Source organism: Diuraphis noxia, unplaced genomic scaffold (genome assembly GCF_037042655.1).
Source record: "Diuraphis noxia isolate RWA-SAM2 unplaced genomic scaffold, SU_Dnox_SAM2 contig0001, whole genome shotgun sequence".
Lineage (NCBI taxonomy): Eukaryota > Metazoa > Arthropoda > Insecta > Hemiptera > Aphididae > Diuraphis > Diuraphis noxia.
In genome coordinates, this window is record NW_028301711.1 from 70,770,906 (window position 1) to 70,786,432 (window position 15,527).

The 15,527-nt window shown below is 25.9% G+C and overlaps 2 protein-coding genes and 1 long non-coding RNA gene across 3 annotated transcripts; all 3 read right to left on the minus strand.

The window, feature by feature from the left end:
• Nucleotides 1-2,150: 2,150 nt before the first annotated feature.
• Nucleotides 2,151-5,828, minus strand: LOC107171082 (uncharacterized). The gene is made up of 5 exons (XM_015521310.2): nt 5,667-5,828; nt 5,281-5,457; nt 4,977-5,113; nt 2,565-2,784; nt 2,151-2,503 (listed from the first exon to the last, which is right to left on the minus strand). The coding sequence occupies exons 1-5, from the start codon at nt 5,826-5,828 to the stop codon at nt 2,177-2,179; spliced, it is 1,023 nt and encodes a 340-aa protein (XP_015376796.2). The 3' UTR covers nt 2,151-2,176.
• An 85-nt stretch (nt 5,829-5,913) lies between these two features.
• LOC149061558 (uncharacterized) lies at nt 5,914-6,776 on the minus strand. Its single transcript, XR_016189300.1, has 3 exons — nt 6,649-6,776; nt 6,494-6,575; nt 5,914-6,124 (listed from the first exon to the last, which is right to left on the minus strand). It is a non-coding gene; the product is annotated as an uncharacterized LOC149061558 (long non-coding RNA).
• Nucleotides 6,777-7,782: 1,006 nt separating this feature from the next.
• LOC149061559 (uncharacterized) lies at nt 7,783-8,680 on the minus strand. Its single transcript, XM_089215023.1, has 4 exons — nt 8,408-8,680; nt 8,099-8,293; nt 7,883-8,018; nt 7,783-7,808 (listed from the first exon to the last, which is right to left on the minus strand). The coding sequence occupies exons 2-4, from the start codon at nt 8,279-8,281 to the stop codon at nt 7,783-7,785; spliced, it is 345 nt and encodes a 114-aa protein (XP_089071149.1). The 5' UTR covers nt 8,282-8,293; nt 8,408-8,680.
• Nucleotides 8,681-15,527: the final 6,847 nt, after the last annotated feature.

Consider the following 15,527-nt stretch of genomic DNA (forward strand, 5'->3'; position numbering starts at 1 on the left):
TGTATTTCCATTTTCTAGTAGATTTTCCTAAAATTTTCTTTCACAATAACATTAATTCAATATGAACACATCAAAAACCAATCAGCCAAATCAATCATGCATTTTTAAAGCTAACCTGTAGCAGAAATTTCCATTTCATTTTACATGATTAAAATATATTATTAACGATGGAAGGGTTTTGATTATCTTATGGGTGAAGAAGAAGGGGTATACCATGTACATTTGATTGTTTAAGAACATTTACATTTTTTGCTAGGGGGTAGCTTTTTATATTTGACTTTAGAGCTTCAAATGTCTAGTTGCTCAGTACAAGTAATAGACAGTGTACTACATTTTATTCTTTTACTATCTGCGCGACATTATTGAATCCCAACCATCCGTTATTCATTTAACCATGGATATTTAGTTATTTTTTAGTGAAAAAAAAATGTATGAAAATGGTTTATCAACATTAAATCAGTCCTAAAAATATATTTTATAGCTATTATTCAGATTTCAAAGTTTACTCACACAATAGCTTACTTAGTATGTATGCGAATTAACTTACAATTTATTAAATCCTTAAACACCCATCTCATTTAGAACCAGTTACAAATAAATAATTGGCAGTTTATTGATTCATACTCAGTTTTGATTTTTAAATCGTATTTAAGATTTCTTGACTACATTCAATAATAATAAAGAAAAAGCGGATGTGTAACAGAAAAAATAGATTAAATTCTGAAACATTCTATTTAACACTATTACAGACTTTCTCTGTTTATTCCATACTAAGATTCACCTATATCATCCCTTTTACGGTAATTTTCAAGTGCCTCTAAACAAGCATTTTCAATTAGTAAATCATTTAAATCTGTATTCTATGAATATTAAAAATTACATTATAAATGATTTTTGAGAAAAAATTAAGATTAGAAGTGTACACTTTAAACATTGTATTGAAATTTTATATCTGTTATCGGTATAGACTAATAAAAATTTGATTGAAAACCAAGGTCATTGATTGTTTACTTAATCAATCCCAAGGTGAATAATTAATTACGTGCTTCTAGAGCATAGATAATAAAAGAATGGATAGGCCTTAGATCATTTACTTAGTATATGATCTAAGGGATAGGCCAATCCTATATTAACAACATAGGGGTTTGCGGGCCGGAATGTGGATGAAAGACAGATTGCTTTTTAATTTTTTATATAGTGCTCTCACTTTAGAAGGGGGTATTATCATTTATTTTATAGCAATTTTGATATTTTTATACTGATAAAACCCCTTGTAACCTCATTGTTCATGCCCGTGCGATAAGGCCTGATGGCCTATCCATTCGGGTCTGTCTATATGCAGTCGATTAGACTATATAAAATGAAGAAATGTGCAATTTTTATTTAGTGATATTAAATTTTAAAATTGATTAGGTTTGATTTTCTATTTTTTTTTTCTGTACTCTTTAAAATTTATTTTAATTGATTATACGACAATATATTTTTATATAAACATTAATTGCTAATATATAGGTATATATGTCAAAATAATAATCTTTATTTAGCTTCCATTTTAGAATTTTTTATTATTTTTATTAACGTAGCCCTCTAAAATTTAAAATTGTTATGGCTCCTTAAAGTGTAGAGTTTTTTTTTACCATAAAATCGTTAAAAATAATAGAGTTTATCTTCTGAACTATTAAATAAAATAAAATTGTTGTTTGATAACTTATTTTGTGTAATAATAATTAATTTTATTATTATTCAAATACTGACCTTTCAATTTTGAGAATCGAAAATAATAAAAAAAAATTTTTTTGTTGATTTATGCATTTGAAATAGGCAACAAAATAAATGTACATTAAAAATTCATGATCCACAGTTTAAGAAGCACTGTTATAGATTACCAATATTATTTATTTGTGTAGTAGGTATATACCCTCAATATAATATCTATTGTAAAACCAAATATATTTTCTGAATAATTCAAAGTTATAATGAAATTATTGGTTCTTAGTAGATAGGTAGGTAAATATTTATAATATTAACATTTCTGAATACCTAAGTCCAAGTATAATATAATATGAAGAGATTAAACTATAAACAATTAAATAAAAAATAATTTACATAATATTAATTAATGATTATAAATTTTAAAATTGTACTTCTTATTTATTCTTTGTTACGCGTCAAAAGATTATATAGCATTACTAGGCTCACCAAAAATCATTGGTTCCCTGCTTGGATTATTTGTCATAGCCATAATTTGTGGTAAAATACATCTCATGTCGATGTCCGTAGATGATTGATATGGGTATGGTGTTTGTAAAAGTGGAGCATGAATAGCTGATGTGAAAGTATTAATGTCTGTATGTTGTTTTCTAGGATCTCTGGAAACAATTTCTTGGGGTGTCACTGATGATCTGACAGTAGTTGCACTAACAATTGCAGGGCTATTTTGAATAAACGTAAGATTTCTTGCTGCTTTTATACCATGTCTATGCCGTGGATCGTCAATTCTGATCTATATAAAATACATAAGTTTGGATAAATAATTCAACTAAAGCAATATTAATTTTGTCTACCATAGGTGTAATTTTAGAGTAGTCAAGTACAGGAACTTCAATTGGTATCATATGATACTTCATTGGCAGATGATTATCAATAGAAGCGTTTATCTCAGTAGCTGTTGTAATGGGAAATGTATATGTTAGTTGTCTTAAATCTATATCTTCTTTACCCAATTCTATGGCACAACTATATCTATACTTAGGACTAATTGGAAATTCTTTAACGCTATTTATTCTGCAATAAAAAAATGTTAATATATATTAAACAAAACAAACAAGTAATAATTATTTTTGATTAAGGTATTACAAATTAAATATAAAATATTGAACAAATTAACTTAAGACATTTGGTATGAACATATGCATATACAAATTATGCACTTTATAATAATAGACAGAGTAAATAAAACTAGCTTGGTTGTGTAGTGTGGTGAGTAAGTTGTATCACCCTGATGTATTATAATAATAATAAATAGTATTATTCAATAAGTTACTGTAATACATGTTTATTCATAATTTGTTTGAAACTTGTAAGAGTTACTCACATTTACCTTGAGAATTACTACCATTTTCTGCCTATTAGTTTTTGTTTATGGAAATGGACTAAATTTATTTTCTACAATATTATTTTTGCCAAGCAAAAATTTAATGATTTTACAATGATGTGTTTTAGTCGCAAAAAATGCTCTATTCATCAATTTTCTTGAAGCAAATTGGATCTAATTAATAATTTTCATTGTTTATTCTTAAAAAACTTTCAGAGTGTAGACTGTAATACTCTCAATCTATACTACTAAGTACAGGTATTTTATGATATTATTACCATTAAAATAATTTATTTTACCATTAGTAATACAGTAAGTGTTATTATATTACAGTAATATTTGTTGAAAAATTTCTATTTAAAAAAATCATTGTGTAAAAATATACCTAATGCTTTAAAAATTTCAGTATTGATGAATAATACTTTTAAATTACAACAAAATAACTAAGTCGTTAATTTTTGTTAAAATATCTAATTTTATCTAAAGATTTATTTTCTAGATTAAAGTATGAACAACTTGTGAGAAACCTTATACCTATTAAATATTCAGACTTTGGCTAGATAAATAATAATTTCCCTTGATCAAAAAACTTAAAATTTTAACATGAAGTTTTCCATAAGTAATTCATCTAGGAATAAAAAAATCTAAAAATGTATCCACTCAATTTTTAAAATTTGAATAAATTAGATCTTATCCAAAGAATATCAATTTTATTTATGTTGTTTAAAATTCAAAAATAAATATTGTATTTTATACACATTTTAATGCCATTTTGAAAATCAATATTATTGACAAAAGTTAATATAATGTACCTACTGTATTATCAATAATAAAATATACTATAATAATAGCATTAATATTATTATATAAGAGAATCATTTTTATAAGCAATTATTTATCAGTTAATTCATATTATTTAATAAACCCATACAGTTACTCATTTGATACCTGTATAGCAGAGCTGACGTACACACTTTTCTACCATTTTATTGTTTACTTTTTGACTCATTTGAAAACTATTTTTGACCCATCAAAGTACCAACTAAATTCATTTGTATACTAGAAAAAATGCTAAAGTAGAAAATCAAATCATTTTTCTGCTGGGCCGGCGCAATGGTGGGGGGCGGGCGAGCGGGGCCCTTGCCCGGCGCCTCGCGAATCGAAACTTGTATATAATAACATAAACCATTAATAATCAATACTAATAATAATTGATGTATTAAAGATAAGAATTTGTGTTATAATAAGATTATACATTTTTACGGGGATTTTAAAGATATTACCTATTATGGTCACCGGTTTAAAGAAACTGTCACGGCACCGTTTCCCTGTTCGCTCGGCCGTCGATCGATATTAGATAGTGCTAATTTATTTTTCAGACGAAAAAGTTTAGTAATCTAGTCATAGGCGGCTCCAGGAATGAATCTCAGGTGCAGCCATATGTTAAAATTTAAAGGGGGGAAGAAGGCTTGAAACTTCTACAAATTAAATTTTTTTTACAGAAAAAAGAAATACTAATAATTAGTTATCGTTATACCTTACATGATACGCAGTATATATATTTATTTACTGTGAGAGTACCCAAGGTTTAGAGGCATTGGCAGAATTTCCGATGAAAATTGTAATTTGTATGTTACAATGTTATATTTTATTTCCATTTGCTAATTATTATATAACCCCATGGTAAAATTTTTGCGGCAGTGGCTGCACCCGTAAAACCGCCTATGAATCTAGTATGAAATTCTATCAGAAGTCGATGTTGTAAGAGCTTGCAAAACATAAATACTATGCATCTGGATTTATCCACTAATTTGCTAAATGGACTACTAATATTTTTTCTATACCTAGGTGTAATTTAAAAAAAAGGAAATTTAGATCTTACTCATCTTGTATAGTTATTTTGAAATCATTAGGCATTTCTAATGGATAAGGTTGAATTTCTATAGTTGATATATTAACAAGTGGTTTTATACTCGGGAGCTTAGCCAAAACATGGCTATTGGCTTCATAACGATGAACCTGTAAAATTATAAAATATAAAATATTTAATTGTTAAATATAATAATGCTACGTTGTACTTTAAGAAATTACATAATGTGTTGCATCTTATACTTGTATTAGTAAATTAAGTTATAAATATTTTTATTTGTTAGAATATACTATATTTAATAAAAAAATATACATACATCTTCCACTTTTGATGAATTTGACTTAGGGGAAGACCATTGTGGTGACAGTTCTTTTTCATTTTGTAAAATATTCAATGCATTATTCATAGAATTAGAAACTGAATATTCTGAAATATCACTTGAATAATGTTTTTCTTGAGTAAAACTGTCTTCACTCATATCTATTTCATTATACTGTAAATGATATTTCAATCAATAAATTCGTAAAAGTTATTATGGTGATAAAATATTTTTGTGTTATTAATCCAAATATTTTTACATTGTTTAACAATATAATGTTAAAAATCGTTTATATGTATATATAATATATATATATATATATGATATTAAACATAAAAAAAATTGTATAATTTTGTTTTTGATAAACCAAATATTACATTTACCTTTTTTTGATGGCTTTGAATTCGATTGAAAAGCTGTTTTTGTTTATCTGGCAGCAATTCAAATTGAGAATTGTCATCATTTTCAGATTTTCCCTCATCAATAACAAGATCTAAAATTAATTTAAATAACAAATAATAAAGCCATACGTTTTGTGTTCCCATTTAGAATTTTAATACAATTACATTATTTATCAATAAAATAAGAGTAAGTATCAATTATTATAACTATTCAGTAAAAATAAATAATTTAATGTTTGTACTTGCCGTTTCCTTCGTTATCATCATATAGATCATCAAATGAAGGATGAAATATATTTTGCATGAACAATTCATCTATATATGGTCTGTTTTTTTCTTCATTTGTCTCTTTCTGTCTTTCTTTGTTTTGTTCCTCTCTATATTGATTTTCTTGTTTTCCTGTTTTATTTTTATCATTGTATTCGTATTTTTGATATTTCCTAGATTTACATTCAGAGTGATTATTTTTGAACGCATTACTTACTAATTGCTTAATTCATTCATTTCACTAAATCCAACATTTATATTTTTATGTTACCTATCAAATCTATTTGTTAGGGTTATATGAAAGATCTCTTTAACTGAATAATTTTAAATAATAATGTTTTGAGATAAAAAAAAAATTAAAAATTAATGTTGAATTTACTTAGGTTTATATTACTATTATTAGTATTATTTATTGCTAACTATAATTTAGTAGCTGAAGAATTATACTTTGTTATTATTAGCCAAACCAATAGTTAGGCCAAACATTTTTCAACTCTCTATTATTTACTCACCATCTAAAATCTTAAATTATAGATACTTACAAAGTATTATCAACAACAGGCTCTTCTTGTGTAGGTATTTGCAACATTGGTGTATGAATATTATTGTTGTTATGATTATCCTCTAGAAAAAAAACATGTTCTTATAATTATAATACACCTTTGATAGTTATTTCACAAATAGTATTGTAAGTTACTTAAATATTCATCTGAGCTTTTTTCAGTGCTTTTTGATTTAGGAAGTATAGGTATTTGCTTTTCTATAATTGATGGAATTTTAATATCATTATTTTTTGTTAAATGTATTTGTGTCTCTTCATATTTGTTCTGTAAAACATAACATCAATTTTATATTAATTGTGTAAAATAAACCATGTATATTATGAAAAGTATAAATAAAAAATAAAGAATACACAAATGTAGGTACCTGTATATACTCAGGATTGTCACATAGTTGTCCAAATAACTGATATATATATATATAAATAAATGTGAATTAATATTATTTTTATTTTATGATCCATTCGATTATTTACATTAAAACAATGTATTATAAATTACCTTCTGAAATATATTTTTTTTATCATCATCAATCTTCGCATGGCTTAATCGACAATTTTTTCCTGAATAACACTTGACACCAGTATGATAATATTTACAGGGAAAATCACTATGCATAAATGGACACTTATTATCTTTAATACAATAACTCGATAAATAATATTTGCAGAGCTTCATTTGGTGATCATTTGGTTTTTTATGAGCATAGGTACAATTATCTTCCTGTAAAATAAAATACCACCAATGAAGTATTATACAATTCATGATTGTAATACATTATTTATCAAATATTACCTTTAAACATTTTCCTCTAAGAAAATATTTACATATTTTTTTTCTGAAATGAGATTGTTCATTTTTCATGTCAGAACCAGTGATCATCCATTGATTTATATTTTTACTTCTGCTACTTCTATCCATATTGAAGCCATATAATTTTCTTTCTCTACTATTACATTTCTTAAAAGAGCAAAATTCTTCTTCATTTTCTATTAAAAATAATTATGTTAAGTAATGATTTAACACAAAATCTTAATGATTCAAAGATAAACAAATACATAAAAACATACAAAATTTCATTTTTACAAACATTAATATAACACAATTATCTTATAAAATGTGAATAAAATTCTTAAATTGTGCAATAAATGTACACAAACTTGACACTTGCATATTAATAATTTTAATTTGATAAAACTAAAACATAATTGCTATTTCAAAAATATTTTTATAATTTGTATCAAAAATTAAAATTAAATATATTTCATATATTAGCAAATGTTTGTTAACCACACATCTTTAAAATTTGATGGAATTAAAACAATAAATTAATCATATTGTAAGAAAAATAATAAAATAATAGTAATTTACCAAATTTTTGTGGAAATGACTCAAAGTTTGAAATATTGGGATTATTGTTTCCACTTGAATTTGACATTTCTTCATAATTGCCAGCTTCCATTGGTTCTATTGGTGTATCATAATGTATTTCTCTATTAAATAACCCCTGTGACGTGAAATAAATAATTAGAAAATAATAAAATAATAAAATGTGAATTGAATATAACTTTTAAAAGAATCGCTTACATTTTGATCGCCGTCATCAAATCTACTTTTTTTATACCAAAGCTTATCATTATCTATTTGATCTTCAACATCTTGTTTGATTATAGTCCTTTTATTTCTTGCAGTCCAGTTCTGTCCAGGCCTACTGTTATTAAATTTTGAGGTCGTAGGTAAAGGATCATGTATCGTTTTCTGATGAAACATGTCATGAGACCTCTACTCCATATAATTATTATAATACATAAACAATACAATTTATTTGTTTAATAATGAAATTATATATTAATATGTATTATAAATTATAGTTAATTGCATTGATATGTTGCTTACCACTTCCAATGGAGGTTCGGAATGTTTTTCTTTCAAACTTTCTATAAGAAGATTATCATTAGTTACTCGAATTTTTGTATTTTGTTCAGTTGATTCAAAATGTTCAGTATCAATTTCTTCATATATTTCTCCTTCCTCAAGATCTTCATTGACCTTGGTTTTGAAACCATTATTATGGCTATAATAATTAAAATATCTTTATTAAAGTTTTAAATTAAAAATTTATTTTATTTTAAATTAACATTTGATGTAACTTAACAGTTTAAAAACAGTATTGAGATCATATTAAGTCTAACATAGTATATAAGAATTTAGAATGTTATATTCATTAAAATTCATTAGATATATTGAAGAGAAATTAAATACTATGATGTACAGGTAGTACATTATATTTTAAAGCTTTTAAAATATATAATGAGTTAAAAAAAAAAAAACAAAAAAAATTGTATAGTGATAATAATATATTCAATACCATAAAATTGAATTTGTATTTATACAGTTTTGTATATTAACAAAAAGGCATACTTTAGATTTAATAATACAGTGCAAGCATATGCACTTGAACTCTTGAAAATATATTTTAGAGAAATAAAAATAATCATGTAGACATGGTAAAAAGTGAACCCTAAATTGTAGTAAAAATTGATTAATTACTTGCATTGTTGCATCTTCTTAATACCTATATCAAATAAAATCATAACAATATTAATTTTAATAGGCATACATACCAATTTGTTAAAGTTATAGGAATCATCATACACGTCGATACTAGTTTAAGGCAACTACCGTAATAGATAAAATAATATCGGAATATAACAAATATCGGATTCAATCCGTCACAAATTCCATTATAATTAAATAAATCATTAGGCCAAAAATGCGAAGTGTGGTTGTAATTCACATTGATTTCACTATATTATTCCCGGTTACCTTTAAGAAATAAAAGCGTCTAGAGATAGCAATACACGCTTCTCAGAACCAAAGAACATGTAGAAACAACAGCTGTCAAAATCATGGCTGAAAAATATTTTAGTTGACCTTGAAATTTTTTCCAAGACAGCATGATGTTGTAACCGTATTCTCATTTAAAAATCTGTATCATGATCACGTTTCAACATCAAGCTGATCCTTCGCTGCCTACTTCATACCGATTCTCCCACAAAATGTAAGCAAATTTATCAGCTGTTTGATTGTCGCTCCCATCATTTAGGGCCATTCTTACAATGCTCGGTTAGTGCCTGATAACACTAACCGGAAAAATTTATCATGAGTTAACCGATAGAATTCTACCGGTTAGTCTTAACCGACACTTAACCGGACATTGTAAGAACGGCCCTTAATCTTTTTTTTAATATACAAAACGAAAGTCTATTGCTTTTTTCGTCACTTAGAGAACCTATAGTCTCTTCCAAGAGAACCTATAGTCTCTTCCAAGAGATCCTTGGTGCGCGACCAATCGCAAGACTTCCTGGCGGCGGCCGAGTTATCGCTCTTTTTTCCCTTATCGGGTTTTTGTTTTTTTTTCGAAAATTATTTTACGTTTATTTTGCGGTGTTTGAGTGTTTTTTTTTGACTTTTTGGCCTTTATCCATTGCCATTTGTATTCTATTCGTGTAGTTCGTTTCTTTTGGAATCCTACCGTGTACGGTTTTCGCTCGAAATCGGTTCGCGTGCTTCACCGTCGCGTTTCGTTCGCGACATGGCCTTCGTACGTTTTCATTTTTTTTTCGATCTGTTTCTACTTTAAAAGCTCATTTTGTCTTTTTTTCATAAAGTCTATTTCTTTTAAAACCGTAGATGCGCGGTTTGTACGCCGATTTGGTTCGTATGCTTAGCAATCGCGTTTACAAACGAGTCGGTCTTCGTTATGACATTACGACATAGATTTGATACACATCTGTATACTGTGATAATATACTGTTTTTTGATTCAATAAATTCAACTAATTTCCAGTTCGTGTTCTTTTGTTCTTGGCAGCCAAACCTTTATATTTTAAGCTCACATCGACTGCGAATATTACGAAATCTTTATCTATTACGTTTGAATAACAGCTTGGTTTATTTAAAAATGATAAATATTTGGATACTGGCATTGTCGGAAGCAGATGGAATAAAAAAATCAACTCTAATCAGATCACTTTTTATAATCATTTAGACATCATGTATCCCATCAAATCCACAACAACTATGGGATAAACATAAGGAAAGTATAATTACATTATACCGAAAAAAAATTAAATGTTTGCGATGGTTTAGATTATAATATAGATAAAATCTTTTATGAAGCTCTTATAATTATAGAGAATAAATGTTTGTTAATCTGAAAACAATTTTGAACAATGAAAGGGGTGACCTCCCCACATCGATCCCAGAATACACAGAAATCTTACGTGAAATATCATATAAAATCACAATTCTGAATGCATACATCTATAATAATAAATCAATTTTTACGATCGATGATCATCATAAAAAAAGCTTTTGAAAATGGATCTTATTCAGAAAAAAAGTATTATTTTATTGAATTTAATATCAGCAAAGGTACAAAAAAAAGGAAACGTTTCTTTGGCAGTAGCTTCCTCTGGGGTAGCAGCAACTTTTTATTACATGAAATATGTACTGTACATTCAGCATTGAAATTATCACTTAATTCCAACAGAACATAGAAGCCAACTTATAATATTATAGATAACCCATAATAACACGCGGGACACCAACTAATCAATTGATGCATGCTTAAATACATCGTATTTTTGGGAATATAGAGGGATAATTAAGTAAAATAAGAACATGAGGGTATTTTTAATAGGTGATCCAGTTTAGGAAAATTTCTCAAAACAATTACTATTTTTTGATGATGAAAAGTGACAAGAAGATTCAAATGGTACTATTGAATTTCCCTCAAATTTTTGCGATATGGTAAATTCAATTGAATCTTTGAAAATTCAGGTATTCCCGGAATTACAAAGAATTAGAATTATTCAAATCATGAATGGTTATGTGAAAGAGCCATACTTGCCAGAAAAATGATAGAGTAAATAATATTAATAAAAAGAGCTAGGATATAAATGCCCTTTCAATCTATGCATTTATGACCTAAAAACTCTAAAAAATATTACAAATTGCATTATTTATTAAATACATTTAAAATTATTGTGTACAAAAAAAAATATATATAAATTGCATTTGCATTACACTTTACTTTAGGCATTTTAATTTTAATATTTGTTACTTTCATACAAAAATAAAATGTGAATTAAATAACATTCGTAAAATACACTTACAGTACCTTTGACGCAATACGCAACACAATTAAAAGCGTCAGATAATCGGCCCTACACGAACCCACACGCACCGCTGATATAATATCGCTTAATACAATAATACGTATAATATTTTGTTTGTTTTATGCGATCAAATCGGCTAATTTTATGGTACGACATGAAGATAAATTCATCCTTGTCTAATTTAAAATTGAATGAACTAATGTGGTGAAAAATTCCCAAAATAGTATAATTCTGTTAAAATTCAAAAAATGTTGTGGTTAGATCACGGAGTACTTGAAATATATTGTAACTTGAAAAGCATCGTGTAAGATATTAAAAAAAAAAAAAGCCCGATTAATAAATAAATAATTATTATTTATTAAATTCTTAAAGGATAAAGTAAAACATAATATAAATCAATCGATACTGTATGGAATCCCGAAAATGCACTATGATACCCCTACGGATTTTTTAAGTTCTTAGGCAATAACAGGTTTACCTCTTCTCGTTTTAACCTTGAAATTGGAGCACCTATAATGCTTTAAGAAATATTAATCTAATTCAATTATTCAATGGATCCTATTTATGTATAATAACTTTAAACAATAACATAATAGAAGCAATAATGATAACTGGATGTAGAAAGAGTGAACATGAATCAGAATACCTATTGAACCCAAAGAAATTCAGTTCAAATTTGAAATATTACAATTACCAGAAAAACTTGCTGTTGTCTTCACTATGAATAAATCTTGAGACAAAACATAAAAAAACAGAGATTTTGCTTGATACACCGGGCTTCTCTCATGGTCAATTGTATGTGGCATGTTCAAGAAGTTAGGCGGACCCGCGGACCCATACATCTTACATCTACATTGTCAAAATAAAAGGCACATTGAATTGTTTCTTATTTCATTAATTCTATTGAATAAATAAAATTTTAACCTACTCTGTATATTAACTATGTAATATTATATAGATCGGATGTATATGAGCCATAAGCTTAATTAGGTAATGTTAAATTAATGATTCATTTATTATTATGAAGAAAAGGAAAATAAATATGTTTTGTGATAAATTATTTATTATAATTATTCTGCCACTTTCGGGAAAAATAATATGAACATATATTATTGATATTGATATTAACTTCATTAAGTCATATAAAAATGCCCAATTTCAATAAACACAGAGAATGAACCAAAAATTACTTCAGACCTCTTGGAGATCCAAAAAGGCGCCTTTCATGATAACTATCAAAAAAATTAGAAAAATTGTAATAAAAATGTATAGCTATTATTAAATATATTTTTATATTTATATTTGTATAATAGCTGCAGTTCTTTGTATATTATACCTATGTTCTTCAAAAAATTTCAATCCTTAAGTTTTTAATGTGTATTTTTATGGATTATTAGTTATTACTTAATTTTATCTTTATATTTTTTTAATTTATGGTTAGTTGTGTCCTATGTTATAAACCTGTCTTCAAATCATATTTTTAGACCATTTGGAATAAAAAAAAAAAATGAAGTACCCTACTTGCTTCGTATATTTTTTTTTACAGATAAACTGAAATTGTGATTGATACTATGTTGCCTATGATAATGTTATTCTTCTTCTTATTATTACTACTATAAACACTCGCATGAAAGATTATTATTACTACTATAAACACTCGCATGAAAGATTATTGTTACTTCCTGGTGAAACAGAAAGATATCCTGGGTGATCCTGATGTTGTTAGTAGCCTTTCTATAATATCACATAATATCTATGTTAAATTTAAATTTGAATCGGACACATACTTTCCAAGATGATTCAGGCCAAAAAATGCGACATTTAATTTTATTTAGATAGAAAATGGATACCTAGAGATATATAGATAATAGAAAAAGAAAATACATTTATTTAAGGTACATATTACATTTTATTTAGATCAAAAAAAAAAAATTATAAAATAAACATAAACATTTTGTACCTACTTTTAATAAGCTTTTAACATAGTAATAATAATAATAATTAACTATATAAGATAGGGATGATTTGAAATGAATTATTATATTCTCTTCATCGGACTAAGCCAAAATTGTATTAAATAGTAAACCTTTAAAGTATATAAAGTAAGTTAAACAGTATGTTTAAAATACATCAAACATTGAAAATGATAATTGTTTGTAGAAAAATGCAATATTGTTGGAAGAGAAATGTATTTTATTTTGTTTTCTATCAATATTGAAATGACAAAGAATGGATAAAAAAAAGAACCTGGTTACTGTATGCCCCTGTATCTTAACTTTTATTGATGGCATTAAATTTATTGGAAAAATATCTATATGAAATAATACAGTATTTGTTGTGTGCATTTTAATTTTAATAATAACATTCACATTTTACTTTGTTAGTTATAATAAGATAACTAAAATAAAAAAATAAAATTAGGGACATTGCTGTTGAAAATACTTAAAAAAGTATTTAACTTATTACTCAAATACTTTTAAAATAAAGTTTTTAAAATTAAAATACCATCCAAATAGTATTTATAGTAAATTATTTGAAATAATCTTCAAACAGAAAAAAAAATTCTATTAAGTTCTGAAATATTTTATATTAATCAAAAATTAATTTAATGCATTTTAAAAACATGATTTTTTCAATAATCAAAATGCTGATGTTAGTGTTTTTTTTTTTTTTTTTTTTTTTGATAGTTGCACACTTGCACCACCAACCACTGAACACTTTACCAATAATTATTTGCTATATTATGTATTTGGATATCCTATACTGTCTATATAAAGGATAATTTTACAATCAATAGCAAAAAGTATAACTTACATCATATAAGCAATAAGCTTTTGTATGACAGCTATAATATTGGTATCAATGTATAAACTGTTTTCTGGAGAAAAAATCATTTAATTAAGCTAAGAAAATATGAAAATCAATATTGAATAATATAATATATAATATTATTTTTATGATGCCGATGTCTGACCACAACAGAATTGTATTTTTATTTAACAGCATTTAAAAATAGAAACAAATTAAGAATTAATGGAATAAAAAAATTGTTCAATATTTTTTAAAAAAAATGTGAATTACCATTCAAATTCTTCAAAATAAAAGTATTTAAAAAAGTATTTGATTTCTTTTACATAAATTTAATACTTTACAATACAGATTAGAGATTATCCTAAAATAATATTAAGCTATGAATGTAATTTTAAGTTACACTATTGATCAGAATACGCAGTGAATATACATACTAAATGATGTTTTATATTTGAAGGAATTTAAGTTATTGTTTTAGTGAATAGTGTATTAAATTTATTTATTTTGCAAGTTACAGAACTCATTGAACTCAATTACATTATATTTTTTATCATTATTATTAATTGAATAGAAATAATCAATCCAAATTTATTATATTTGATAGTTCAACCCCCCCCCCCCCCCCCGAATTTTTTAAAGTAGTTATATATTTATAATATGTTATCGCAATCTTGTCGGAAGACGGACTTATAATATTTTACCTCCCCTCCAACCACCCCGAAAATTGATCCTGGATACGTGCTTGGAAACTAGTAAACTGTATTATACCTTATAAGTTAATAGAAATTATAATATAATCAGGAATTAACATTAATGACTAATTAATAACAATATTTCTATTAAAATTAGACATTATACGATAATGATTAGGAAATAATGTTTATGTTTATTATTTTCAGGCAATGGTTGCTTTAGAAATATTTTCTAGGTGATGACAATAATTCTAGGCATTTTTAGATATAATTTATATAAATGTTAAATCAACTATGTGTTTGTTCATTTGATTAGAAATGGCCTTGCGTT